General features: G+C 44.6%; 1 protein-coding gene across 2 annotated transcripts; it reads left to right on the top strand.

The window, feature by feature from the left end:
* The first annotated feature begins 83 nt into the window (after positions 1–83).
* Positions 84–26,049, top strand: LOC135537786 (uncharacterized). 2 transcript variants are annotated; one of them, XM_064963800.1, is made up of 7 exons: positions 84–966; positions 3,318–3,357; positions 9,424–9,581; positions 10,586–10,721; positions 12,559–12,663; positions 15,156–15,211; positions 25,606–26,049. In XM_064963800.1, the coding sequence occupies exons 1-7, from the start codon at positions 768–770 to the stop codon at positions 25,746–25,748; spliced, it is 837 nt and encodes a 278-aa protein (XP_064819872.1). In that variant the 5' UTR covers positions 84–767; the 3' UTR covers positions 25,749–26,049. The 2 variants fall into 2 exon arrangements, with proteins under 2 accessions (XP_064819872.1, XP_064819873.1); XM_064963801.1 differs by lacking the exon at positions 15,156–15,211.
* Positions 26,050–27,159: the final 1,110 nt, after the last annotated feature.

The following is a 27,159-nucleotide window of genomic DNA, read 5'->3' on the forward strand; positions in this document are numbered from 1 at the left end:
TGTTTTCCTACATTTAAAAAACCACTGGACTCTACAGCAGTGCTGTCCAAGCTTGTTGCTGGAGAGCTACGGTCCTGTGGTTTACTCCATTCCCATTTGTACCTAACCTAAACCTGTAGGGCGCTAGGAACAAGCTTTGGAGAGCTTTGCTTCTGGTCCACACTAATTTTGTCACATCAGTAGTGACTTGAGTCACATCTTTGAGGCTTTTTTTTTTTAACAATAAATAAATGTAACTTCTATACAAGTACTTCATTAACTGAGCAATGCAATGCTGTCACAAACTTGGGCACATATCACTTTATGTTACATTAACTTGTTTGGTTAGGCAAGTTGTATATCAGGTGTATATTACTATGTAAATAATTTGGACTGGGGCATGGTGATTGGGGCAACAGCATTGGGCCAGTAACCACAAGGTTGCAACTTCAACTCCCTGAGCTGACAAGGAAAAGAATCTGTCGTTCTTGTCCCCTTGAACAAGGCAGTTAACTCACTGTTCCTAGGCCATCATTGAAAATACGGATTTGTTAACTGTCTTGCCGGGTAAAATAAAGGTTAAATTAAATGTCAGGTCTGCTGCTTGGCCAGCCACAGCCCGTAGCCATGGAAACCACATGATTCAATACGCCACGTAGCCTCTAGTGGGCTTTCTCAAGCTCTCCGCTGTGCTTCGTTTTTAATTCGTCTCTTTTTTGTCGTTAATAACATGGCTAATTATTTAGTTAGTTCATGAGTTTGGAGTATCGGTGCGTCGTCTTAGCGTGATGCACCCCACAGCCAGTCCGAAGGTGATAACACTAGCGGCTTCTCTCGGCACCGCCGGGGACTTGACGCAGTTGGGCCAAGGCCGCTATGGACCGCTGTCCGGTCGTCATTGTCCGGGGTTACAAATACCAGGAGGAAGGCTGGTCGACGTCAAGCCGATTCATGTCCATACATTAAGGAGAAAATGCCCTCTGAGCGGTAAGTAGGAATGCTTGTTTTTTTTACAGAACGCATTAAATCTGTTTCTGGTTTGGGTACCGTGAAGAAACTGGCGTCTGATTTGTATGTCTCAAGTGGATGCAAGTACGAGTACACATGGTTAGGCGTTTATAGCAAATGTTTCTTAATTAAAGACTACAAGTAGTCCATTTCTTCTCAATCCTGACATTGTCATGCATGCTGTTCATGATCCATGTGCAGTTTAAATTAATAATCATCCAAATTCCTTTTTGTAACGCATGTCAGGAAGCAATTTATGATAATCTGCCGAGTTCAAGTCGACTACAAAACCCACAATGCAATGCGATCGCTAGAAAAAGTTACAATAGTCGATATCCGAATGAGAAGTAGTTTTAATGCAGTTTGTTTCGAGGATTATTTTACAACTAGCTATCCATGTAAACGTTGCATTCTCAACATATTGATCCGGGTAGAAATCGCGTTTCTAGTGCAAAACTACAGGAGTCGGGTTGCTAAGGCAATGCGCAGTGGCCTCGTTGGCCTGCGTGCAGGGAGACTCGGAAAGCCGCTTTGCGCGGTGGGTGTTGTAGTCAAAATAAGGATATTAATCTGACGGCGCACTTTGAGGATTTATATTTTTTTATTTGAAAGAATAAAAGTTTGTCGTGAGGATATAGACAGATGTGTATGTTCAAGACAACTATGCATATACCGTTTTATTGACTCATTTAGCAATCTGGAGTGCAGGTAATTGTTTTAAAAGCATTTATGGCATGTGTTATCCGTATTGTCCAACGAGGAGAACCTTATCATGATCAAGTTTCGGGTCACATTTCAACTATAGGGTGGCGCATCCCTTTAAGGGCAAGGCATGCTGATTTTGTTTTGAGCCCTCTAACCGGTGTACTTTCTGACTGTCCATTATACATATGTCCAGAGCCAGGTTACATCACTTTGTCCCAAATGTCCCCCTTTCCCAGTGTGGTGCCAATAGAGAGCATACCAGCCTTCATACCACTGCTGGCTTGCTTCTGAAGCTAAGCAGGGTTGGTCCTGGTCAGTCCCTGGATGGGAGACCAGATGCTGCTGGAAGTGGTGTTGGAGGGCCAGTTGGGGGCACTCTTTCCTCTGGTCTAAAAAAAAATATCCCAATGCCCCAGGGCAGTGATTGGGGACACTGCCCTGTGTATGGTGCGGTCTTTCGGATGGGACGTTAAATGGGTGTCCTGACTCTCTGAGGTCATTCAAGATCCCATGGCACTTATCATAAGAGTAGGGGTGATAACCCCGGTGTCCTGGCTAAATTCACAATCTGGCCTTCAAACCATCAATCACCTAATAATCCCCATTTTACAATTGTTTCATCCCCCTCCTCTCCCCTGTAACTATTCCCCAGGTCGTTGCTGTAATTGAGAATGTCTTCTCAGTCAATTTACCTGGTAAAATAACGGATAAATAAAATAAATAGGCTTCTGATGATAGGTTTCCCTGTATTGTGCACGAATCACTCATGAACAGGATCTTGTTGCCCCTTGGAGTCTCCTGTAGAGCGCTGACCTCATTTCATTAGCCAGCAGCCAGATAGCCAGCCTACCTATTACACACAGCTAATGTTTCACGATGAGACTGGGTACACGGCACTTTAATGCTTGGCCTCAGTTAACGGAGCCGTGCGTCTTGGAATGCTCAGCCACCAGACAAAAAGCAAGTTTAGCCTTAAAAAACAAATAGAAAGACATATCACAGCGGCAGGGTAGCCTAGTGGTTAGTGTGGAGGGGCGGCTGGGTAGCCTAGTGGTTAGAGTGGAGGGGTGGCAGGGTAGCCTAGTGCTCACACCTTGAGGTAGTTGTTCCCCCGATGCTTTGAGGTTGGCTGTTGTCTGTGTGTGCAGAGGGTCCCTGGTTCAAGCCCAGGTAGGGGCGAGGAGAGGGATGGAAGTTAAACTTTAAAAAAATGTTATTTTTTATTTCACCTTTATTTAACCAGGTAGGCTAGTTGAGAACAAGTTCTCATAACTGCGACATGGCCAAGATAAAGCAAAGCAGTGCGACACAAACAACAGAGTTACACATGGAATAAACAAGCATACAGTCAATAACACACTAGAAAAAATAAAGTCTATATACAGTGTGTACAAATGGCTTGAGGAGGTAAGGCAATAAGTAGGCCATAGTAGCGATGTAATTACAATTTAGCAGACTAACACTGGAGTGATAGATGAGCAGATGATGTGTGTAACGGATGTGAAACGGCTAGCTTAGTTAGCGGTGCGCGCTAATTAGCGTTTCAATCGGTGATGTCACTTGCTCTGAGACCTTGAAGTAGTAGTTCCCCTTGCTCTGCTTTTTATTTTATTTTGAAATTCTAGACTCCAGGGACCGAAAGGATTCCACCTGGAATGTAGAGGGGTAAGTAACGTTAAGTATACAAGAGAATATCTATGTCCCAAATGGCACCCTATCCCCTATATAGTGCAGTACTTTAGACCAGAGCCCCAAGGCACCCTATTCCCTATATAGTGCAGTACTTTAGACCAGAGCCCCAAGGCACCCTATTCCCTATATAGTGCAGTACTTTAGACCAGAGCCCCATGGTACCCTATTCCCTATATAGTGCAGTACTTTTGATGGGCCTTGGTCGAACGTTTAAGGTGTTAGTTTCACATGCACAACTACAGTGAAATGCCTTTCTTGCAAACTCAACCAACAATGCAATAGTCAATGCAATGTGAACTCAGCAAAAAAAGAAACCTCCCTTTTACAGGACCCTGTCTTTCAAAGATCATTTGTAAAAATCAAAACAACTTCACAGATCTTAATTGTAAAGGATTTAAACACTGTTTCCCATGCTTGTTCAATGAACCGTAAACAATTAATGAACATGCACCTGTGGAACGGTCGTTAAGACACTAACAGCTTACAGACGGTAGGCAATAAAGGTCACAGTTATGAAAACTTAGCACACTAAAGAGGCCTTTCTACTGACTGAAAAATACCAAAAGAAAGATACACAGGGCCTCTGCTCTCCTGCGTGAACGTGCCTTAGGCATGCTGCAAGGAGGCTTGAGGACTGCAGATGTGGTCAGGGCAATAAATTGCAATGTCCGTACTGTGAGACGCCGAAGACGGCTCTACAGGGAGACAGGACGGACTGCTGATCGTCCTCGCAGTGGCAGACCACGTGTAACAACACCTGCACAGGATCGGTACATCCCATCATCACACCTGTGGGACAGGTACAGGATGGCAACAACAACTTCCCGAGTTATACCTGGATCACACAATCAGTGCTCAGACTGTCCGCAATAGGCTGGACTGAGGGCTTGTAGGCCTCTTGTAAGGCAGGTCATCCAGACATCACCGGATGTAATGTCGCCTATGGGCACAAACCCGCCGTCGCTGGACCAGACAGGACTGGCAAAAAGTGCTCTTCACTGACCAGTCGCGGTTTTGTCTCACCAGGGGTGATGGTCGGATTCGTGTTTATCGTCATGGTCTGGGGCGGTGTGTCACAGCATCATCGGACTGAGCTTGTCATTGCAGGCAATCTCAACGCTGTGCGTTACAGGGAAGACATCCTCCTCCCTCATGTGGTACCCTTCCTGCAGGCTCATCCTGACATGACCCTCCAGCATGACAATGCCAACAGCCATACTAGTCGTTCTGTCCTGCAAGACAGGAATATCAAGTGTTCTGCCACGGCCAGCGAAGAGCCCGGATCTCAACGTGCTCCCATTGAGCACGTCTGGGACCTGTTGGATCGGAGTGTCTGGGACCTGTTGGATCGGAGTGTCTGGGACCTGTTGGATCGGAGTGTCTGGGAACTGTTGGATCGGAGTGTCTGGGACCTGTTGGATCGGAGTGTCTGGGACCAGTTGGATCGGAGTGTCTGGGACCTGTTGGATCGGAGTGTCTGGGACCAGTTGGGTCGGAGTGTCTGGGACCAGTTGGGTCGGAGTGTCTGGGACCTGTTGGGTCGGAGTGTCTGGGACCTGTTGGGTCGGAGTGTCTGGGACCTGTTGGAGTGTCTGGGACCTGTTGGGTCGGAGTGTCTGGGACCTGTTGGAGTGTCTGGGACCTGTTGGGTCGGAGTGTCTGGGACCTGTTGGATCGGAGTGTCTGGGACCTGTTGGATCGGAGTGTCTGGGACCTGTTGGATCGGAGTGTCTGGGACCAGTTGGGTCGGAGTGTCTGGGACCTGTTGGATCGGAGTGTCTGGGACCAGTTGGGTCGGAGTGTCTGGGACCTGTTGGATCGGAGTGTCTGGGAACTGTGGGATAACCTCTCACAGCAAGAACTGGCAAATCTGCTGCCGTCCATGAGGAGGAGATGCACTGCAGTACTTAACGCAGCTGGTGGCCACAGCAGATACTGACTGTTACTTTTGATTTTAACCCCCCCCCCCTTGTTCAGGGACACATTTTTCCATTTCTGTTAGTCACGTCTGTGGAACTTGTTCAGTTTATGTCTCAGTTGTTGAATCTTTTTATGTTCATTCAAATATTTACACGTTCAGTTTGCTGAAAATAAACGTAGTTGACAGTGAGAGGACGCTTCTTTAAATTCACATTTCAGTAAGCATACCATATACAGGAAATATTTAAAGTCAGTTCCAATAGCATATTAACAATGTACAGGGATACTGTAGTGATTGAGGTAGATATGTATAGGGGTAAGGTGACAGGGATACTGGAGTGATGGAGGTAGATATGTATAGTGATGGAGGTAGATATGTATAGGGGGAAGGGGACAGGGATACTGTAGTGATGGAGGTAGATATGTATAGGGGTAAGGGGACAGGGATACTGTAGTGATGGAGGTAGATATGTGTAGGGGTAAGGAGACAGGGATACTGGAGTGATGGAGGTAAATATGTATAGGGGGAAGGGGACAGGGATACTGGAGTGATGGAGGTAGATATGTATAGTGATGGAGGTAGATATGTATAGGGGGAAGGGGACAGAGATACTGGAGTGATGGAGGTAGATATGTATAGGGGGAAGGGGACAGGGATACTGTAGTGATGGAGGTAGATATGTGTAGGGGTAAGGAGACAGGGATACTGGAGTGATGGAGGTAGATATGTATAGTGATGGAGGTAGATATGTATAGGGGGAAGGGGACAGGGATACTGTAGTGATGGAGGTAGATATGTGTAGGGGTAAGGAGACAGGGATACTGGAGTGATGGAGGTAAATATGTATAGGGGGAAGGGGACAGGGATACTGGAGTGATGGAGGTAGATATGTATAGTGATGGAGGTAGATATGTATAGGGGGAAGGGGACAGAGATACTGGAGTGATGGAGGTAGATATGTATAGGGGGAAGGGGACAGGGATACTGTAGTGATGGAGGTAGATATGTGTAGGGGTAAGGAGACAGGGATACTGGAGTGATGGAGGTAGATATGTATAGTGATGGAGGTAGATATGTATAGGGGGAAGGGGACAGGGATACTGTAGTGATGGAGGTAGATATGTGTAGGGGTAAGGAGACAGGGATACTGGAGTGATGGAGGTAAATATGTATAGGGGGAAGGGGACAGGGATACTGGAGTGATGGAGGTAGATATGTATAGTGATGGAGGTAGATATGTATAGTGATGGAGGTAGATATGTATAGTGATGGAGGTAGATATGTATAGGGGGAAGGGGACAGGGATACTGGAGTGATGGAGGTAGATATGTATAGTGATGGAGGTAGATATGTATAGGGGGAAGGGGACAGGGATACTGTAGTGATGGAGGTAGATATGTGTAGGGGTAAGGAGACAGGGATACTGGAGTGATGGAGGTAAATATGTATAGGGGGAAGGGGACAGGGATACTGGAGTGATGGAGGTAGATATGTATAGTGATGGAGGTAGATATGTATAGTGATGGAGGTAGATATGTATAGGGGGAAGGGGACAGAGATACTGGAGTGATGGAGGTAGATATGTATAGGGGGAAGGGGACAGGGATACTGTAGTGATGGAGGTAGATATGTGTAGGGGTAAGGAGACAGGGATACCTGAGTGATGGAGGTAGATATGTATAGTGATGGAGGTAGATATGTATAGGGGGAAGGGGACAGGGATACTGTAGTGATGGAGGTAGATATGTGTAGGGGTAAGGAGACAGGGATACTGGAGTGATGGAGGTAGATATGTATAGTGATGGAGGTAGATATGTATAGTGATGGAGGTAGATATGTATAGTGATGGAGGTAGATATGTATAGTGATGGAGGTAGATATGTATAGTGATGGAGGTAGATATGTATAGTGATGGAGGTAGATATGTATAGGGGGAAGGGGACAGGGATACTGGAGTGATGGAGGTAGATATGTATAGGGGGAAGGGGACAGGGATACTATAGTGATGGAGGTAGATATGTATAGTGATGGAGGTAGATATGTATAGGGGGAAGGGGACAGAGATACTGGAGTGATGGAGGTAGATATGTATAGGGGGAAGGGGACAGGGATACTGGAGTGATGGAGGTAGATATGTATAGGGGTAAGGGGACAGGGATACTATAGTGATGGAGGTAGATATGTATAGGGGGAAGGGGACAGAGATACTGGAGTGATGGAGGTAGATATGTATAGGGGGAAGGGGACAGGGATACTGGAGTGATGGAGGTAGATATGTATAGGGGGAAGGGGACAGGGATACTATAGTGATGGAGGTAGATATGTATAGGGGGAAGGGGACAGAGATACTGGAGTGATGGAGGTAGATATGTATAGGGGGAAGGGGACAGGGATACTGGAGTGATGGAGGTAGATATGTATAGGGGTAAGGGGACAGGGATACTGGAGTGATGGAGGTAGATATGTATAGTGATGGAGGTAGATATGTATAGGGGGAAGGGGACAGGGATACTGGAGTGATGGAGGTAGATATGTATAGGGGGAAGGAGACAGGGATACTATAGTGATGGAGGTAGATATGTATAGGGGGAAGGGGACAGGGATACTATAGTGATGGAGGTAGATATGTATAGGGGGAAGGGGACAGGGATACTATAGTGATGGAGGTAGATATGTATAGGGGGAAGGGGACAGGGATACTGGAGTGATGGAGGTAGATATGTATAGGGGAAGGGGACAGGGATACTGGAGTGATGGAGGTAGATATGTATAGGGGTAAGGGGACAGGGATACTGGAGTGATGGAGGTAGATATGTATAGTGATGGAGGTAGATATGTATAGGGGAAGGGGACAGGGATACTGGAGTGATGGAGGTAGATATGTATAGGGGGAAGGAGACAGGGATACTATAGTGATGGAGGTAGATATGTATAGGGGAAGGGGACAGGGATACTGGAGTGATGGAGGTAGATATGTATAGGGGGAAGGGGACAGGGATACTGGAGTGATGGAGGTAGATATGTATAGGGGAAGGGACAGGGATACTGTAGTGATGGAGGTAGATATGTATAGTGATGGAGGTAGATATGTATAGGGGGAAGGGGACAGGGATACTGGAGTGATGGAGGTAGATATGTATAGGGGGAAGGAGACAGGGATACTATAGTGATGGAGGTAGATATGTATAGGGGGAAGGGGACAGGGATACTGGAGTGATGGAGGTAGATATGTATAGTGATGGAGGTAGATATGTATAGGGGGAAGGGGACAGGGATACTGGAGTGATGGAGGTAGATATGTATAGGGGGAAGGAGACAGGGATACTATAGTGATGGAGGTAGATATGTATAGGGGGAAGGGGACAGGGATACTGGAGTGATGGAGGTAGATATGTATAGGGGGAAGGGGACAGGGATACTGGAGTGATGGAGGTAGATATGTATAGGGGGAAGGGGACAGGGATACTGGAGTGATGGAGGTAGATATGTATAGTGATGGAGGTAGATATGTATAGGGGGAAGGGGACAGGGATACTGGAGTGATGGAGGTAGATATGTATAGGGGTAAGGAGACAGGGATACTGGAGTGATGGAGGTAGATATGTAGAGGGGGAAGGGGACAGGGATACTGGAGTGATGGAGGTAGATATGTATAGGGGAAGGGGACAGGGATACTGGAGTGATGGAGGTAGATATGTACAGGGGGAAGGAGACAGGGATACTGTAGTGATGGAGGTATATATGTACAGGGGTAAGGTGACTATACAGGGTCAAATTAACAATGTAGAGGGATACTGTGGTGATGGAGGTAGATATGTATAGGGTTAAGGGGACAGGGATACTGTAGTGATGGAGGTATATATGTATATGGATGGAGGTAGATATGTATAGGGTTAAGGGGACAGGGATACTGTAGTGATGGAGGTATACATGTATAGGGATGGAGGTAGATTTGTAGAGGGGTGAGTGTACTACATGGGGTGTAGGGTGCCATTTGAGATGCTGAGTCAGGTTCGCTATATTATGAATATATTATAATTATTATTAGACACTACTACATTCAGTTGGATGGATTTTTAATTTTTGTCCTCCTATCGAAATGTTATTTTGGTGTTCAGGTCTACTTCCTCCTTCCTGGGCAGAGAGGCGTCTCCGTTGTCCCTGCCGGGCACCTCGGATAATAACCACCCAGAGAAAGACATCTCCGAGAGACACTTTCGGTTTGATAAGACATGGAAGAACGACAGCAGGATGTATCCCAAGTATGATTTCCGAGGTATTCGTTTTATTTTTCCCCCCCTTGTGATTATTACTGTACGATCCATGGCCTTTTCCCCCACATCCAGGGGCGGCAGGTAGGTTAGTGTTGGGCCAGTAACCAGAAGGTTTGCTACATCGAATCCCAGAGATGACGAGGTACAAATCTGTTCTGCCCCCTGAACAAGGCAGTTAACCCACTGTTCCTAGACCAGTTAACCCACTGTTCCTAGACCAGTTAACCCACTGTTCCTAGACCAGTTAACCCACTGTTCCTAGACCAGTTAACCCACTGTTCCTAGGCCGTCATTGTAAATAAGAATTTGCTCTTAACTGACTTGCCTGGTTAAATAAAGGGAAAATAAACAGATGTGGTATGCAGGAGTGAAGGCAGTACTTAATGCAGCTGGTGACCACACCAGATACCGACTGTTACTTTTGATTATGACCCCCCCCCCCCCCCCCTTGTCCTTATCGTGAGAGTAGGGGTGTTAACCCTGGTGTCCAGGCTAAATTCCCAATCTGGCCCTCAAACCATCACGGTCACCTCTAATAATCCCCAGTTTACAATTGGCTCATTCATCCCCCTCCTCCTCTCCCCTGTAACTATTCCCCAGGTCGTTGTCTAATCCTCCTCTCTCCTGTAACTATTCCCCAGGTCGTTGCTGTAAATGAGAATGTGTTTCTCAGTCAACTCACCTGGTAAAATAACGGATAAAAAAAAAAAAAAAAAAAGGCTTAATCTGATTGATGTTGGACGCGTGCGACTCCAGACTCACCAGTAGATGGCGACCTCAGCATTTATATTTTCCAATGGTCCAAGCTATTGACATTGTCAGGCTTGGTTGCAGCAGTGTGTGTGTGTGTGAACCCTTCTCGGCACTTGTTTTGGACCAGCGACATCCACGTCAAACTGTGGCTTCACCTTCTATTTGAACCAATGTTGTTTTTCCCCGTTTCCCACTCTGTCTTGTTGACATTCTCTCGGTCAAGCTTATTTTAGATTGAATTTTCCCCACTCAGATGAGCGTCCCATGAAGCCGAGCGGCTCCATCCCTCCCCTGCCCAGAGACTACCAGATCCACCGGTCGGGCCACCTCCACCACTATACCCTCCACAAGGAGCTTTCCCATGCCCCTGCTCGCCCCTGCGCCTTTGGGTAAGCAGACCCCGCTTGGCCTTCGGGGTAACTAAGCAGCCCATCCGGAATACATTAATTCATCACTGTGCTCTGTGTCTCTACTGTCTGTAAATGCCAGTCTGACTCAGCCATGTTTCAAATGAAACAGGCCCCAGCTGCCCCGGAGCGGGGGCCCCCCCAGAGACAGTTTTTGACACAAATGGAAAAACGAACATGAATTGAGCTGAAATTAAACCTTAGAATTGAAGGTCTTTTTAACATCAGGTTATTCATTATCATAATACTTAATGTATGGAGGAAAATATCCCTTGTGTGTGTAAGGGGCCTCTCAATAGCATTTTGAAATGGCCCCCCCCTGAAATCACAGTCTGCCCCCGCTATTACACCAGTTGTGTAAAGTACTTAAGTAAAAATATCTCGTTATATTTTGAATGCTTAACAGGTCAGGATAATAGCCAAATTGACCCACTTCTCAAGAGAATGCGTGCTCATCCCTGCTGCCTCTGGCTTGGCGGACTCACTAAGCACAAACGCATCTTTTGTAAATAATCTCTGAGTGTTGGAGTGTTCCCCTGGCTATCTGTAAATAATCTCTGAGTGTTGGAGTGTTCCCCTGGCTATCTGTAAATAATCTCTGAGTGTTGGAGCGTTCCCCTGGCTATCTGTAAATAATCTCTGAGTGTTGGAGTGTTCCCCTGGCTATCTGTAAATAATCTCTGAGTGTTGGAGTGTTCCCCTGGCTATCTGTAAATAATCTCTGAATGTTGGAGCGTTCCCCTGGCTATCTGTAAATAATCTCTGAGTGTTGGAGTGTTCCCTGGCTATCTGTAAATAATCTCTGAGTGTTGGAGTGTTCCCCTGGCTATCTGTAAATGATGTCTGAGTGTTGGAGTGTTCCCCTGGCTATCTGTAAATAATCTCTGAGTGTTGGAGTGTTCCCTGGCTATCTGTAAATAATCTCTGAGTGTTGGAGCGTTCCCCTGGCTATCTGTAAATAATCTCTGAGTGTTGGAGTGTTCCCCTGGCTATCTGTAAATAATCTCTGAGTGTTGGAGTGTTCCCCTGGCTATCTGTAAATAATCTCTGAGTGTTGGAGCGTTCCCCTGGCTATCTGTAAATAATCTCTGAGTGTTGGAGTGTTCCCCTGGCTATCTGTAAATAATCTCTGAGTGTTGGAGTGTTCCCCTGGCTATCTGTAAATGATGTCTGAGTGTTGGAGTGTTCCCCTGGCTATCTGTAAATAATCTCTGAGTGTTGGAGTGTTCCCCTGGCTATCTGTAAATAATCTCTGAGTGTTGGAGCGTTCCCCTGGCTATCTGTAAATAATCTCTGAGTGTTGGAGTGTTCCCCTGGCTATCTGTAAATAATCTCTGAGTGTTGGAGTGTTCCCCTGGCAATCTGTAAATGTTAACAACAACAAAAAAATGGTGCCATCTGCTTTGCATAATAGAAAGAATTTTAAGTGATTTTATATATTTTTAATTTTACTTTTGATACTTATGTATATTTTAACAATTACATGTGCTTTTAATACTTAAGTATATTTCAAAACCAAATACTTTTACTCAAGTAGTATTTTACTGTCTGACTTTTACTTGAGTAACTTCCTCTTTAGGTATCTGTACTTTTATTACAGTATGACAATTGGGTGCTTTTTCCACCCCTGAGGGAGATGAGCTGGTCGGTTACAATGTGTCAGACAGTAGAGAGGAGCCGGCCAAACCCTTCTGATTCAAAGTCATAGTCTGTTGACTCTAATCTGACAGTCATTGGAGTTTAAACATAAAAAAAAAAAACTTTATTAGTGTGTGTTGGGGTTGACGGTGTGTTCGGGTGTTGATGCTCCGCCCTCCAGCTCTTATGAGGCGTATGACCTGACATCATTTCCTGCCATCCTGCTGCCAGCTGCAGCCTCGCTCAATGGAAGAAACCCCTTCTCTACAGAAGGCTACAAGAACAGGTACCAGAGTAGTATTAAAGTACTATTACAGTATTAAATATACAGTATGTCTATATCCCATCCCTATGACCAAGTATTCACCCCGTAGCTTTATACAGCCTGAACTTAAAATGGATTAAATTAAGATTTTGTGTCACTGGCCTACACACAATAGCCCATAATGTGGGGGCGGCAGGGTAGCCTAGTGGTTAGAGCGTTGGACTTGTAACCGAAAGGTTGCAAGATCGAATCCCCTGAGCTGACAAGGTCGTTCTGACCCTGAACAAGGCAGTTAACCCACTGTTCCCTGGTAGGTTGTCATTGAGAATAAGAATTTGTTCTTCACTGACTTTCCTAGTTAAATAATAAAATATTTTTTTTCATTAATAAAAATGACAGTGGAATTACATTTTGAGAAATAATTTAAAAAAAATACTTAACAAAAATATAAACTCAACATGTAAAGTGTTGGTCCCATGTGCTGAAATAAAAGATCCCAGAAATGTCCCATTACAAAATGCTTTTTTCTCTACAAATGTTGTGCACAAATTTGTTGACATCCCTGTTAGTGAGCATTTCTCCCTTGCCAGGATAATCCATCCACATGACAGGTGTGGCATATCAACAATCTGATTCAACAGCATGATCATTACACAGGTGCACCTTGTGCTGGGCGGGGGGGGGCAATAAAAGTGGCCACATATACGTGTTTAGCAGATGTTATGAAATGCTTGTGTTTTTAGTTCCAACAGTGCAGTAATATCTAACAAATCAAATTTATTTATATAGCCCTTCGTACATCAGCTGATATCTCAAAGTGCTGTACAGAAACCCAGCCTAAAACCCCAAACAGCAAGCAATGCAGGTGTAGAAGCACGGTGGCTAGGAACAACTCCCTAGAAAGGCCAAAACCTAGGAAGAAACCTAGAAACCTGTTCAGGGGCGGCAGTGTAGCCTAGTAGTTAGAGCGTTGGACTAGTAACCAGAAGGTTGTGAGTTCAAACCCCCGAGCTGGCAAGGTACAAATCTGTCGTTCTGCCCCTGAACAGGCAGTTAACCCACTGTTCCCAGGCCGTCATTGAAAATAAGAATTTGTTCTTAACTGACTTGCCTGGTTAAATAAAGGTAAAAAAAAAAGAGGATAGAGAGGAACCAGGCTATGTGGGGTGACCAGTCCTCTTCTGGCTGTACCGGGTGGAGATTATAACAGAACATGGCCAAGATGTTCAAATGTTCATAAATGACCAGCATGGTCCAATAATAATAAGGCAGAACAGTTGAAACTGGAGCAGCAGCACGGCCAGGTGGACTGGGGACAGCAAGGAGTCACTCAAAAAACACTCCCCATCTAAAGTAAAGGAATGGAATTAAGAATATATATTTGGACGAGCGATGTCAGAGCTGCATAGATACAGTAGAATAGTATAGAATACAGTATATACATAGATGAGTAATGCAAAATATGTAAACATTGTTAGTGACATTATTAAAGTTGCCAGTGATTTCAAGTCTATTTATATATAGGGTAGCAGCATCTAATGTGCTAGTGATGGCTATTTAACAGTTTGATGGCCTTGAGATAGAAGCTGTTATTCAGTCTCCGAGGCCAATTTAACTGTTTTAAAAAGTCCCCTTCAGTTGAATTAGATATTTTGGTGTTTAATTTTCAATACATTTGCAAACATTTCTAAAAAAAAATTCACTGTCATTATGGGGTATTGTGTGTAAATGGATGACATTTCATTTTTATTACATTTTTTTTTTATGTAATCCATTTTGAATTCAGGCTGTAATACAACTAGCCGTGGAATAAGTCAGGGTATGAAAACTTGTTATAGGGCCAAACGGCACTCCATAGGGTATTGGTCAAATGTGCTGCACGATATAGGGCCCCCCTACTCAAATCTGGACCTCGAAGCCAGTTCCACTGTTCCCCCTCTAATCAGGGACTGATTTATACAAAAAACACTAGGTGGGTGATTCCCCATTAATCAGGGACTGATTTAGACCTGGGACACCAGGTGGGTGATTTCCCTCTAATCAGGGACTGATTTAGACCTGGGACACCAGGTGGGTGATTCCCCTCTAATCAGGGACTGATTTAGACCTGGGACACCAGGTGGGTGATTCCCCTCTAATCAGGGACTGGTTTAGACCTGGGACACCAGGTGGGTGATTTCCCTCTAATCAGGGACTGATTTAGACCTGGGACACCAGGTGGGTGATTTCCCTCTAATCAGGGACTGATTTAGACCTGGGACACCAGGTGGGTGATTCCCCTCTAATCAGGGACTGATTTAGACCTGGGACACCAGGTGGGTGTAATTATCAGTTAGAACAGAAAACCGCCTGGTTCTGGTCTTCGTAGGGAAAGAGTTGAATTACCCTGACATGTAGGGAATAGGTTGCCATTTGGGATGCACACTACACTATATAGAGTATGCTAGTACCATATGTAGCATGACATCACAAGTTTTGGTGGTAACTTGTCTTGTTGCTCATTCTGTTCTCAGACCAAGAGTAAATAACAGAAGCTGCAGTCTTTTCACAATAGGAGCTAATCAGAAATGTAAGTATAATTCAAATCTAAAAACTAAGTATTAAGTGAGAGGTAGGCATTGGTCTGAAGCGGACAAAGAAAGTGAATTCACATGAGCACCACAATGCTTATTTCACCCCATGCTATACCAACGTTTTCCAGCACACGGCTTTGTCCTACAGCAGTTTGTTTGTCTATTGTACTTCAATGTGTATGCAGGTTTCTTAGGATTACAACCTTCTCAAACAGCCTAATTCATACTCTTAAGAGGTTCATCCACAATAATGTGATTAGTACTGCATAAAAGTTAAAGTATTGGATTCTTCACTCACCACACTAATCCCATTCCACTGTTTTCAAGCGTTTTTTTTTGTATTATATGAAAACAAGTTTTTGCTTTTAAACTTACAAGATCACCATGCTTGATTGAGCGAACTGTTTTTGTCTTGTAGTTATGTGGTGCCTGTCTGTATTTCCTTAAACCTTTATATTTAGCATGTCATCAAGGAAGAAAGAAAAATACAGTATATATCATAAAATATTTTTGGGGGGTCAGTAGGTGCCCAACATAAAACCTGATTTTTGTAGTACACAGTCACTCATATACAGGAGGTATGTATACCTCTTGACCTTTCCACATTTTGTTGTTAGAGCATTTTCTTGTTAGCGCATTTTCTTGTTAGAGCATTTTGTTGTTATTTAAAAAAAAATGGATGAAATATATTTTTTTCTCTCACCCGTATACACATTACTCCATAAGGACCAATTGAAAACATGTTTTATTTATTTTTATTTTTAGCAAATGTATTGAAAATACAGAAAGACCTAATTTTAAACAAGTATTCACTCCCCTGAGTCAATACTGTGTTAGAAGCACCTTTTGGTGATGATTACAACTTTGAGTCGTTTTGGATATGTCTATCAGCTTCGAGTCATCTTGGATATGTCTCTATCAGCTTTGAGTCATCTTGGATATGTCTCTATCAGCTTTGAGTCATCTTGGATATGTCTCTATCAGCTTTGAGTCATCTTGGATATGTCTTTATCAGCTTTGAGTCATCTTGGATATGTCTCTATCAGCTTTGAGTCATCTTGGTATGTCTCTATCAGCGTCGAGTCATCTTGGATATGTCTCTATCAGCGTCGAGTCATCTTGGATATGTCTCTATCAGCGTCGAGTCATCTTGGATATGTCTCTATCAGCGTCGAGTCATCTTGGATATGTCTCTATCAGCGTCGAGTCATCTTGGATATGTCTCTATCAGCGTCGAGTCATCTTGGATATGTCTCTATCAGCGTCGAGTCATCTTGGATATGTCTCTATCAGCGTCGAGTCATCTTGGATATGTCTCTATCAGCGTCGAGTCATCTTGGATATGTCTCTATCAGCGTCGAGTCATCTTGATTTGGGGATTTTCTCCCATTCTTCCCTGCAGATTTTTTTCAAGTTCTCTTAAGTTAGATGGATGAGTGGTGGTGAACAACAATCTTCAAGTCTTTCCACAGATTTTCAATGGGATTCAAGTCTGGGCTTTGGCTGGGCCACTCGAGGACTTTCAGATTCTCCTTCTGAAACCAATCCAGTCTTACTTTGGCTGTATACTTTGGGTCATTGTCCTGTTGGAACATAAATCTTCGCCCCCAGTCTAAGGTCGTTTGCACTTTGAAGCAGGTTCTCATTCATTTTTTACTCTATCCTTACCAGTTTCCCAGTCCCTGCCGCTGTAAAGCATCCCCACATGCTGCCACCGCCATGCTTCACGGTAGGGAGGGTGTTAGATGGGTGATGAGCTGTGCCTGGTTTTCTCCAGACATAGCGCTTTGCATTCATGCCAAAGAGTTACATTTTTGTCCCATTGTACCACAGAATCTTTTGCCCTTATGATGTGGCTTTTTACAAACTCTAGGCGTGCTGTCATGTCTGTTTCTCATGAGTGGCTTCCGTCTGGCCACTCTCTCATCAAGCCCAGATTGGTGAAGCACCGTAGAGAATGTTGTCCATCTGGCAGTTTCTCCCATCTCAGCCAAGGGAACTCTGTAGTTCTGTCAGAGTGGTCATTGGAAGAGTAGCTGCTGATTTGGCAGAAGCTAATGGGAATCCATAATAAATACAAGACCAAGATCCTTCTGGCCCGGTTGCTCAGTTTGGTCGGACATCCAGCTCTAAGTAGTCTGTGTAGTTTAATTTTTTCAATTTCTCCTAATTATGGCTGTGCTCTTGGAAATATTCAACACTCTAGAAATAGAATTGTGATGAGGTGAATAAAACTATGGTTTAGTTCCTGTTCTGACATGTCGACTGTGGCACCTTTATATAAACAGGTGTTTCTTTCCAAATCATGTCCAATCAACTGAATTGGCCACAGGTGGAACCCAATCAAGTCGTAATGACATCTCAGGGATGATCAAAGGGTAATTTGCACTGTCATAGTGGTGTGAATACTTACTGTATGTAAATGAGATTTCTGTATTACATTTTCCAAACATTTGCAAAAAATGTAAAATAAATAAAGGTTTTCACTTTGTCATTGTGTGGTATTGTGTGTAGATGGGGTGAGGGAAAAACATCTATTGAATGCATTTGGAATTCAGGCTGTAACACAGCAAAATGTGGAATAAGGTGGAGGGATGTTTTCTGAAGGTCTATAGAGCCTGTGTGCGTTCCTGATGACCTGGATCACGCTCAGAAACACTTGTTTTGCAAACATGATCCTGTTTTATCATTTACTGTATTCCGTGGCCAGTTTATTACCTTTTGTCAAATGAATGTGTAGCTTAAAGTTGCGTGTATTTGTATTTATTTTTTTAAATGGGCGATTTGAATTTAACGTAGTTACATACACTTATGTTGGATTAATTTAACTCGTTTTTCAACTACCCCCCCCCCCAATTTATTGATAACTAACTATAGTTTTGGCATGTCGGTTAGGACATCTACTTTGTGCATGACACAAGTAATTTTTCCAACAATTGTTTACAGACAGATTATGTCACTTATAATTTACTGTATCACAATTCCAGTGGGTCAGAAGTTTACATATACTAAGTTGACTGTGCCTTTAAACAGCTTGGAAAATGCCAGAAAATGTTGTCATGGCTTTAGAAGCTTCTGATAGGCTAATTGACATCATTTGAGTCAATTGGAGGTGTACCTATGGATGTATGTCAAGGTCAAACTTCACACACAGTGCCTCTTTGCTTGACATCATGGGGACCTCAGAAAAAATATTGTAGGCCCCCACAAGTCTGGTTTATCCTTGGGAGCAATTACCAAATGCCTGAAGGAACCACGTTCATCTGTACAAACAATAGCATGCAAGTATAAACACCATGGGACCACTCAGCCGGCATACCACTCAGGAAGGAGACGCGTTCTGTCTCCTAGAGATGAACGTACTTTGGTGCGAAAAGTGCAAGTCAATCCCAGAACAACAGCAAAGAATCCTGTGAAGGTGCTGGAGGAAACAGGTACACAAGTATCTATATCCACAGTAAAACGAGTCCTATATCGACATAACCTGAAAGGCCGCTCAGCAAGGAAGAAGGCACTGCTCCAAAACCACCATAAAAAAGCCAGACTACGGTTTGCAACTGCACATAACGATAAAGATCGTACTTTTTGGAGAAATGTCCTCTGGTCTGATGAAACAAAAATAGAACTGTTTGGTCATAATGACCATCGTTATGTTTGAAGGAAAGAGGGGGAGGTTTGCAAGCCGAGGAACACCATCCCAACCATGAAGCATGGGGGTGGCAGCATCATGTTGTGGGGGTGCTTTGCTGCAGGAGGGACTGCTGCACTTCACAAAATAGATGGCATCAAGAGAGAGGAAAATTATGTGTATATCTTGAAGCAACATCTCAAGACATCAGTCAGGAAGTTAAAGCTTGGTCGCAAATGGGTCTTCCAAATGGACAATGACCCCAAGCATACTTCCAAAGTTGTGACAAAATGGCTTAACTTCTTTGGGGTAGGGGGCAGTATTTTCACGTCCGAATGAAACGCGTGCCCAGAGTAAACTGCCTGCTACACAGGCCCAGATGCTAGGATATGCATATTATTAGTTGATGTGGATAGAAAACACCGAAGTTTATAAAATTGTTTGAATGATGTCTGTGAGTATAACAGAACTCATATGGCAGGCAAAAACTTGAGAAAAAATTCCAACCAGGAAGTGGGAAAGGTTTGTAGGTTTTCAAGTCTTAGCCTATCCAATGTACAGTGTCTGTGGGGTCATATTATACTTCCTAAGGCTTCCACAAGATCAAATCAAATTTATTTATATAGCCCTTCGTACATCAGCTGATATCTCAAAGTGCTGTACAGAAACCCAGCCTAAAACCCCAAACAGCAAGCAATGCAGGTGTAGAAGCACGGTGGCTAGGAAAAACTCCCTAGAAAAGCCAAAACCTAGGAAGAAACCTAGAGAGGAACCAGGCTATGTGGGGTGGCCAGTCCTCTTCTGGCTGTGCCGGGTAGAGATTATAACAGAACATGGCCAAGATGTTCAAATGTTCATAAATGACCAGCATGGTCGAATAATAATAAGGCAGAACAGTTGAAACTGGAGCAGCAGCACGGCCAGGTGGACTGGGGACAGCAAGGAGTCATCATGTCAAGTAGTCCTGGGGCATGGTCCTAGGGCTCAGGTCAGTTGAAACTGGAGCAGCAGCACGGCCAGGTGGACTGGGGACAGCAAGGAGTCATCATGTCAGGTAGTCCTGGGGCATGGTCCTAGGGCTCAGGTCCTCCGAGAGAGAGAAGGAGAGAATTAGAGAACGCACACTTAGATTCACACAGGACACCGAATTGGACAGGAGAAGTACTCCAGATATAACAAACTGACCCCAGCCCCCCGACACATAAACTACTGCAGCATAAATACTGGAGGCTGAGACAGGAGGGGTCAGGAGACACTGTGATGTCAACAGTCTTTAGAACCTTTTTTCAGGCTTCTACTGTGAAGAAGGAGAGAATGAGAGCCGATTGAATCATGGGTCTGCCAGAAGGCCATGCGCTCAGTCAGGCGTGCGCCCGTGAGAGTTAGCTCCGTTCCCTTTCATACAGCCATATGGCAATTGAAGTAAACTTTGCATGAATCAACGCCGCTTTGGGTGGTATTGGCCAATGTGTACATGGTTTGTCCTATGCCAATAATTTGCCATTCATTTTCGTCCACTACGGGGGTGAATTCCCTTACATTTCTAAAGACAAAGGAATTCTCCTGATGAAACATTATTTAAGATTTATGATAAAAACATCGTAAAGATCGTTTGACATGTTTCTATGAACTGTAATATAACTTTTTTGATTTTGTCTGGACCTAGTGCCTGCAAATTTGGATTACTATACTAAATGCGTGAACAAAAAGGAGGTATTTGGACATAAATTATGGACTTTATCGAACAAAACTAACAGTTATTGTGGAACAGGGATTCTTGGGAGTGCATTCCGATGAAGATCATCAAAGGTAAGTGAATATTTATAATGCTATTTCTGACTTTTGTTGACTCCATGACATGGCGGGTATCTGTATGGCTTGTTTTGGTCTCTGAGCGCTGTACTAAGATTATTCCATGGTGTGCTTTTTTGAAATCTGCGGTTGCAGAACACAGCGGTTGCATTAAGGAGAAGTATATCTTTAATTCCATGCATAAGTTGTATTTATCAACATTTATGAGTATTTCTGTAAATTGACGTGGCTCTCTGCACTTTCACCGGATGTTTTGGAGGCAAAACATAACGCGCCAATGTAAACAGAGATTTTTGGATATAAATATGAACTTTATCGAACAAAACATACATGTATTGTGTAACATAAAGTCCTATGAGTGCCATCTGATGAAGATCATCAAAAGTTAGTGATTCATTTGATCTCTGTTTCTGCTTTTTGTGACTCCTCTCTTTGGCTTGAAAAATAGCTGTGTTTTTGTGACTATGTACTGACCTAACATAATCACATGGTATGCTTTTGTCGTAAAGCCTTTTTGAAATCGGACACTGTGGTGGGATTAACAAGAAGTCTATCTTTTAAAATGGGGTATAATACTTGTATGTTTGAGGAATTGTAATTATGAGATTTCTGCTCTTTCACTGAATGTTGGTTAGGCGTTAGCGTCCCACGTACCCTAGAGAGGTTAAGGACGGCAAAGTCGAGGTATTGGAGTGGCCATCACAAAGCCCTGACCTCAATCCTATAGAAAAGTTGTGGGCAGAACTAAAAATGCGTGTGCGAGCAAGGAAGCCTGCAAACCTGACTGAGTTACACCAGCTCTGTCATGAGGAATGCACCAAAATTCACCCAACTTATTGTGGGAAGCTTGTGGAAGGCTACCCGAAACGTTAGACCCACGTTGAACAATTTAAAGGCAATGCTACCAAATGCTATTTGAGTGAATGTTAACTTCTCACCCACTGGGAATAAGATGAAATAAATTAAAGCTGAAATAAATAACTCTCTCTACTATTATCTGACATTTCACGTTCTTAAAATAAAGTGGTGATCCTAACTGACCTAAGACAGGGAATTTTCACTAGGATTAAATGTCAGGAATTGTGAAAAACTGAGTTTTTAAATGTATTTGGCTAAGATGTATGTAAACTTCTGACTTCTACTGTACATAGTTACATAGTATTATAGGGCAATTTGAATTTAACATTGCGCTTCAATCAATGCCTATACTATTGTGAGGGCTATCGTCCTCAGGGTTCATTTCTGATATCTTTTACCAGCTGTATTGGACTTGTTTTAAATGCCTGCGTGGAAAACGATACAGACTCGTCCACCGTTAAACCCTTAAACCAAGTCTAGATGTACACCTTGTGTGGCTATCGTTTCCACACACCGCTCTCTTTTTAAAATACTGAAACTTTTTTAGTAAGAGGCCTCTATGAAAAGACTGTGTGTAAAGGAACACCCATAGACCTGTATCCTGTCATGAACCCAGTGCCCTCGTAATCCGTCCCAAACCGAACCCTATTTCACATATAAGGCATTACTTTTGACCTGGCCGTGGTCCAAAGTAGTACCCTAAATAGGTAACAGGGTTCCATTTGGGACTAATGTGGCCTTTCCTAGATTAAGTGTACTGTACTTCCTCCTATGTGTATTTTATGAGAGCTCAGCCTGTCATTCCAGACCCCCGGGTCTCACGGCTGTTTCGTCCGTCACAGTTCAACCTGGCCTCAGGTGCTTTGACGGTGACGTAAAGCCACCTAACAATCACGGCGGAACCCCTCGTCAAACACGACGCACCGGAGGTCTGGCTCGTTGTCTTTGTTGTCAGGGCTCGGCTCAGTCCACCCCTCTGGATTAGCTCTCCCACTGAGAAAAGCGGGGGGGGGGCTTGTGGAGTGTCTGTAGGTGGGGGGTCAAGTGCCCTTCCTATCAATTGGTCATATCTGGCATGTCTGTCTGTAGCAGTCAGTTATTCCCCGTCTTTTTTATTGTGCATGCTTTTGGAGTTTTGCGCTCTTACTTGTGATTTGTTTTCTAGCTTCCCTGAAGCTGTCAGTGTGTGTGGCTTCCTAACACTTTCTCACTAGTTTTGATTTAGTTTGGTATCCTTACTGTCCTCTCTGTTCCTCCTCCTTTAGACTGTCCTCTCTGTTCCTCCTCCTGAGACTGTCCTCTCTGTTCCTCCTCCTTTAGACTGTCCTCTCTGTTCCTCCTCCTGAGACTGTCCTCTCTGTTCCTCCTCCCCCTTTAGACTGTCCTCTCTGTTCCTCCTCCCCCTTTAGACTGTCCTCTCTGTTCCTCCTCCCCCTTTAGACTGTCCTCTCTGTTCCTCCTCCTCCTCCTTTAGACTGTCCTCTCTGTTCCTCCTCCCCTTTAGACTGTCCCCTCTGTTCCTCCCCCTTTAGACTGTCCTCTCTGTTCCTCCTCCTGCTTTAGACTGTCCTCTCTGTTCCTCCTCCCCCTTTAGACTGTCCTCTCTGTTCCTCCTCCCCCTTTAGACTGTCCTCTCTGTTCCTCCTCCTCCTTTAGACTGTCCTCTCTGTTCCTCCTCCTCCTTTAGACTGTCCTCTCTGTTCCTCCTCCTTTAGACTGTCCTCTCTGTTCCTCCTCCTCCTTTAGACTGTCCTCTGTTCCTCCCCCTTTAGACTGTCCTCTGTTCCTCCCCCTTTAGACTGTCCTCTCTGTTCCTCCTCCCGCTTTAGACTGTCCTCTCTGTTCCTCCTCCTCCTTTAGACTGTCCTCTCTGTTCCTCCTCCTCCTTTAGACTGTCCTCTCTGTTCCTCCTCCTCCTTTAGACTGTCCTCTCTGTTCCTCCTCCTGCTTTAGACTGTCCTATCTGTTCCTCCTCCTCCTTTAGACTGTCCTATCTGTTCCTCCTCCTCCTTTAGACTGTCCTCTCTGTTCCTCCCCCTTTAGACTGTCCTCTCTGTTCCTCCTCCTTTAGACTGTCCTCTCTGTTCCTCCTCCTTTAGACTGTCCTCTCTGTTTCTCCTCCTCCTTTAGACTGTCCTCTCTGTTTCTCCTCCTCCTTTAGACTGCCCTCTCTGTTCCTCCTCCTGCTTTAGACTGCCCTCTCTGTTCCTCCTCCTTTAGACTGCCCTCTCTGTTCCTCCTCCTTTAGACTGCCCTCTCTGTTCCTCCTCCTTTAGACTGTCCTCTCTGTTCCTCCTCCTTTAGACTGTCCTCTCTGTTCCTCCTCCTGCTTTAGACTGTCCTCTCTGTTCCTCCTCCTGCTTTAGACTGTCCTCTCTGTTCCTCCTCCTGCTTTAGACTGTCCTCTCTGTTCCTCCTCCTCCTTTAGACTGTCCTCTCTGTTCCTCCTCCTCCTTTAGACTGTCCTCTCTGTTCCTCCTCCTTTAGACTGTCCTCTCTGTTCCTCCTCCTGCTTTAGACTGTCCTATCTGTTCCTCCTCCTCCTTTAGACTGTCCTCTCTGTTCCTCCCCCTTTAGACTGTCCTCTCTGTTCCTCCTCCTTTAGACTGTCCTCTCTGTTTCTCCTCCTCCTTTAGACTGTCCTCTCTGTTCCTCCTCCTGCTTTAGACTGCCCTCTCTGTTCCTCCTCCTTTAGACTGCCCTCTCTGTTCCTCCTCCTTTAGACTGCCCTCTCTGTTCCTCCTCCTTTAGACTGTCCTCTCTGTTCCTCCTCCTGCTTTAGACTGTCCTCTCTGTTCCTCCTTCTTTAGACTGTCCTCTCTGTTCCTCCTCCTTTAGACTGTCCTCTCTGTTCCTCCTCCTCCTTTAGACTGTCCTCTCTGTTCCTCCTCCTTTAGACTGTCCTCTCTGTTCCTCCTCCTTTAGACTGTCCTCTCTGTTCCTCCTCCTCCTTTAGACTGTCCTCTGTTCCTCCCCCTTTAGACTGTCCTCTCTGTTCCTCCTCCTCCTTTAGACTGTCCTCTCTGTTCCTCCTCCTGCTTTAGACTGTCCTCTATGTTCCTCCTCCTTTAGACTGTCCTCTCTGTTCCTCCTCCTGCTTTAGACTGTCCTCTCTGTTCCTCCTCCTGCTTTAGGCTGTCCTCTCTGTTCCTCCCCCTTTAGACTGTCCTCTGTTCCTCCCCCTTTAGACTGTCCTCTCTGTTCCTCCTCCTCCTTTAGACTGTCCTCTCTGTTCCTCCTCCTTTAGACTGTCCTCTCTGTTCCTCCTCCCCCTTTAGACTGTCCTCTCTGTTCCTCCTCCCCCTTTAGACTGTCCTCTCTGTTCCTCCCCTTTAGACTGTCCTCTCTGTTCCTCCTCCTTTAGACTGTCCTCTCTGTTCCTCCTCCTCCCTGAGACTGTCCTCTCTGTTCCTCCTCCTCCTTTAGACTGTCCTCTCTGTTCCTCCTCCTCCTTTAGACTGTCCTCTCTGTTCCTCCTCCTCCTTTAGACTGTCCTCTCTGTTCCTCCTCCTCCTTTAGACTGTCCTCTCTGTTCCTCCTCCTCCTTTAGACTGTCCTCTCTGTTCCTCCTCCTCTAGACTGTCCTCTCTGTTCCTCCTCCTCCTTTAGACTGTCCTCTCTGTTCCTCCTCCTCCTTTAGACTGTCCTCTCTGTTCCTCCTCCTCCTTTAGACTGTCCTCTCTGTTCCTCCTCCTGCTTTAGACTGTCCTCTCTGTTCCTCCTCCTTTAGACTGTCCCCTCTGTTCCTCCTCATTTAGACTGTCCTCTCTGTTCCTCCCCCTTTAGACTGTCCTCTCTGTTCCTCCTCCTGCTTTAGACTGTCCTCTCTGTTCCTCCTCCCCCTTTAGACTGTCCTCTCTGTTCCTCCTCCTCCTTTAGACTGTCCTCTCTGTTCCTCCCCCTTTAGACTGTTAGACTGTCCTCTCTGTTCCTCCTCCAGGACAGTCGGATTCTGATGCTTGATCAGACACTGTTTTGTTTCTAGTCCAGTGTTCCCCATATCACACATGACCTGCTCAATATTTTAGCCCTCTCATCCACGAAGGAGTCTTTGGAGTGTACATACTACTCTCCTCTCTGCTCCTCCTCCAGCCCAGTCGTACCCAGACCCGGTAAGCGGAGCCCCGTCAGCCTCGATCATCCAGAGGCTGTCTGAGATCGCGTGCCTGGAGGGAGAGACGGTCAGGCAGGAAAAGATCAAGAAGATTAAGAAGAACAAGAGATGGGACTCCTGACACAACCTGTCTATCAGCCAATCAGAGAGCAGAGGTCACAGTTAAAGGCTGTGACCCCATACGCAGTGCCAATGCCGCCCTAACAAATAAAACATTTAGGGAAATATAAACCTTTTTCTTGCTTAAAAAATAATCTAACTTTGTAAAAGCTTGTTGGTGCTATGTAATAACAAAGTGCAATTCAATATTTTGACTTATACTACCGTTCAAAATATGGGGTCACTTGTTGCGACTTGTCCTTGTTTTTGAAATTATTTTTTATTTTTTTTGTCCATTAAAATAACATGACGTTGATCAGAAATACGGTTTAGACTTTGTTAATGTTGTAAATGACTATTGTAGCTGCAAACGGCTGATTTTTAATGGAATATCTACAGAACCCTAATGGATCCTTTCATATATATAGAGCACTACTATAGACCAGGGCCCTATTCCCTCTATATGTGCTACTATAGACCAGGGCCCTATTCCCTATATGATGTGCTACTATAGACCAGGGCCCTATTCCCTATATAATGTGCTACTATAGACCAGGGCCCTATTCCCTATATAATGTGCTACTATAGACCAGGGCCCTATTCCCTATATAATGTGCTACTATAGACCAGGGCCCTATTCCCTATATAATGTGCTACTATAGACCAGGGCCCTATTCCCTATATAATGTGCTACTATAGACCAGGGCCCTATTCCCTATATAATGTGCTACTATAGACCAGGGCCCTATTCCCTATATAATGTGCTACTATAGACCAGGGCCCTATTCCCTATATAATGTGCTACTATAGACCAGGGCCCTATTCCCTATATAATGTGCTACTATAGACCAGGGCCCTATTCCCTATATAATGTGCTACTATAGACCAGGGCCCTATTCCCTATATAATGTGCTACTATAGACCAGGGCCCTATTCCCTATATAATGTGCTACTATAGACCAGGGCGCTATTCCCTATATAATGTGCTACTATAAACCAGGGCCCTATTCCCTATATAATGTGCTACTATAGACCAGGGCCCTATTCCCTATATAATGTGCTACTATAGACCAGAGCCCTATTCCCTATATAATGTGCTACTATAGACCAGGGCCCTATTCCCTATATAATGTGCTACTATAGACCAGGGCCCTATTCCCTATATAGTGCGCTACTATAGACCAGGGCCCTATTCCCTATATAGTGCACAACTTTAGACCAGGGCCCTATTCCCTATATAGTGCACTACCTTAGACCAGAGCCCTATTCCCTATATAGGGCACAAATTTTTACTAGAGCCCTATTCCTTATATAGTGCACTACTTTTAGACCAAGGCCCTATTCCCTATATATAGTGCACTGCTTTTTGACCAGGGCCCTATTCCCTATATAGTGCACTACTGTTGACCAGGGCCCTATTCCCTATATACATT

The sequence above is a fragment of the Oncorhynchus masou genome, unplaced genomic scaffold, assembly GCF_036934945.1.
Source record: "Oncorhynchus masou masou isolate Uvic2021 unplaced genomic scaffold, UVic_Omas_1.1 unplaced_scaffold_843, whole genome shotgun sequence".
In the NCBI taxonomy this organism is placed as follows: domain Eukaryota; kingdom Metazoa; phylum Chordata; class Actinopteri; order Salmoniformes; family Salmonidae; genus Oncorhynchus; species Oncorhynchus masou.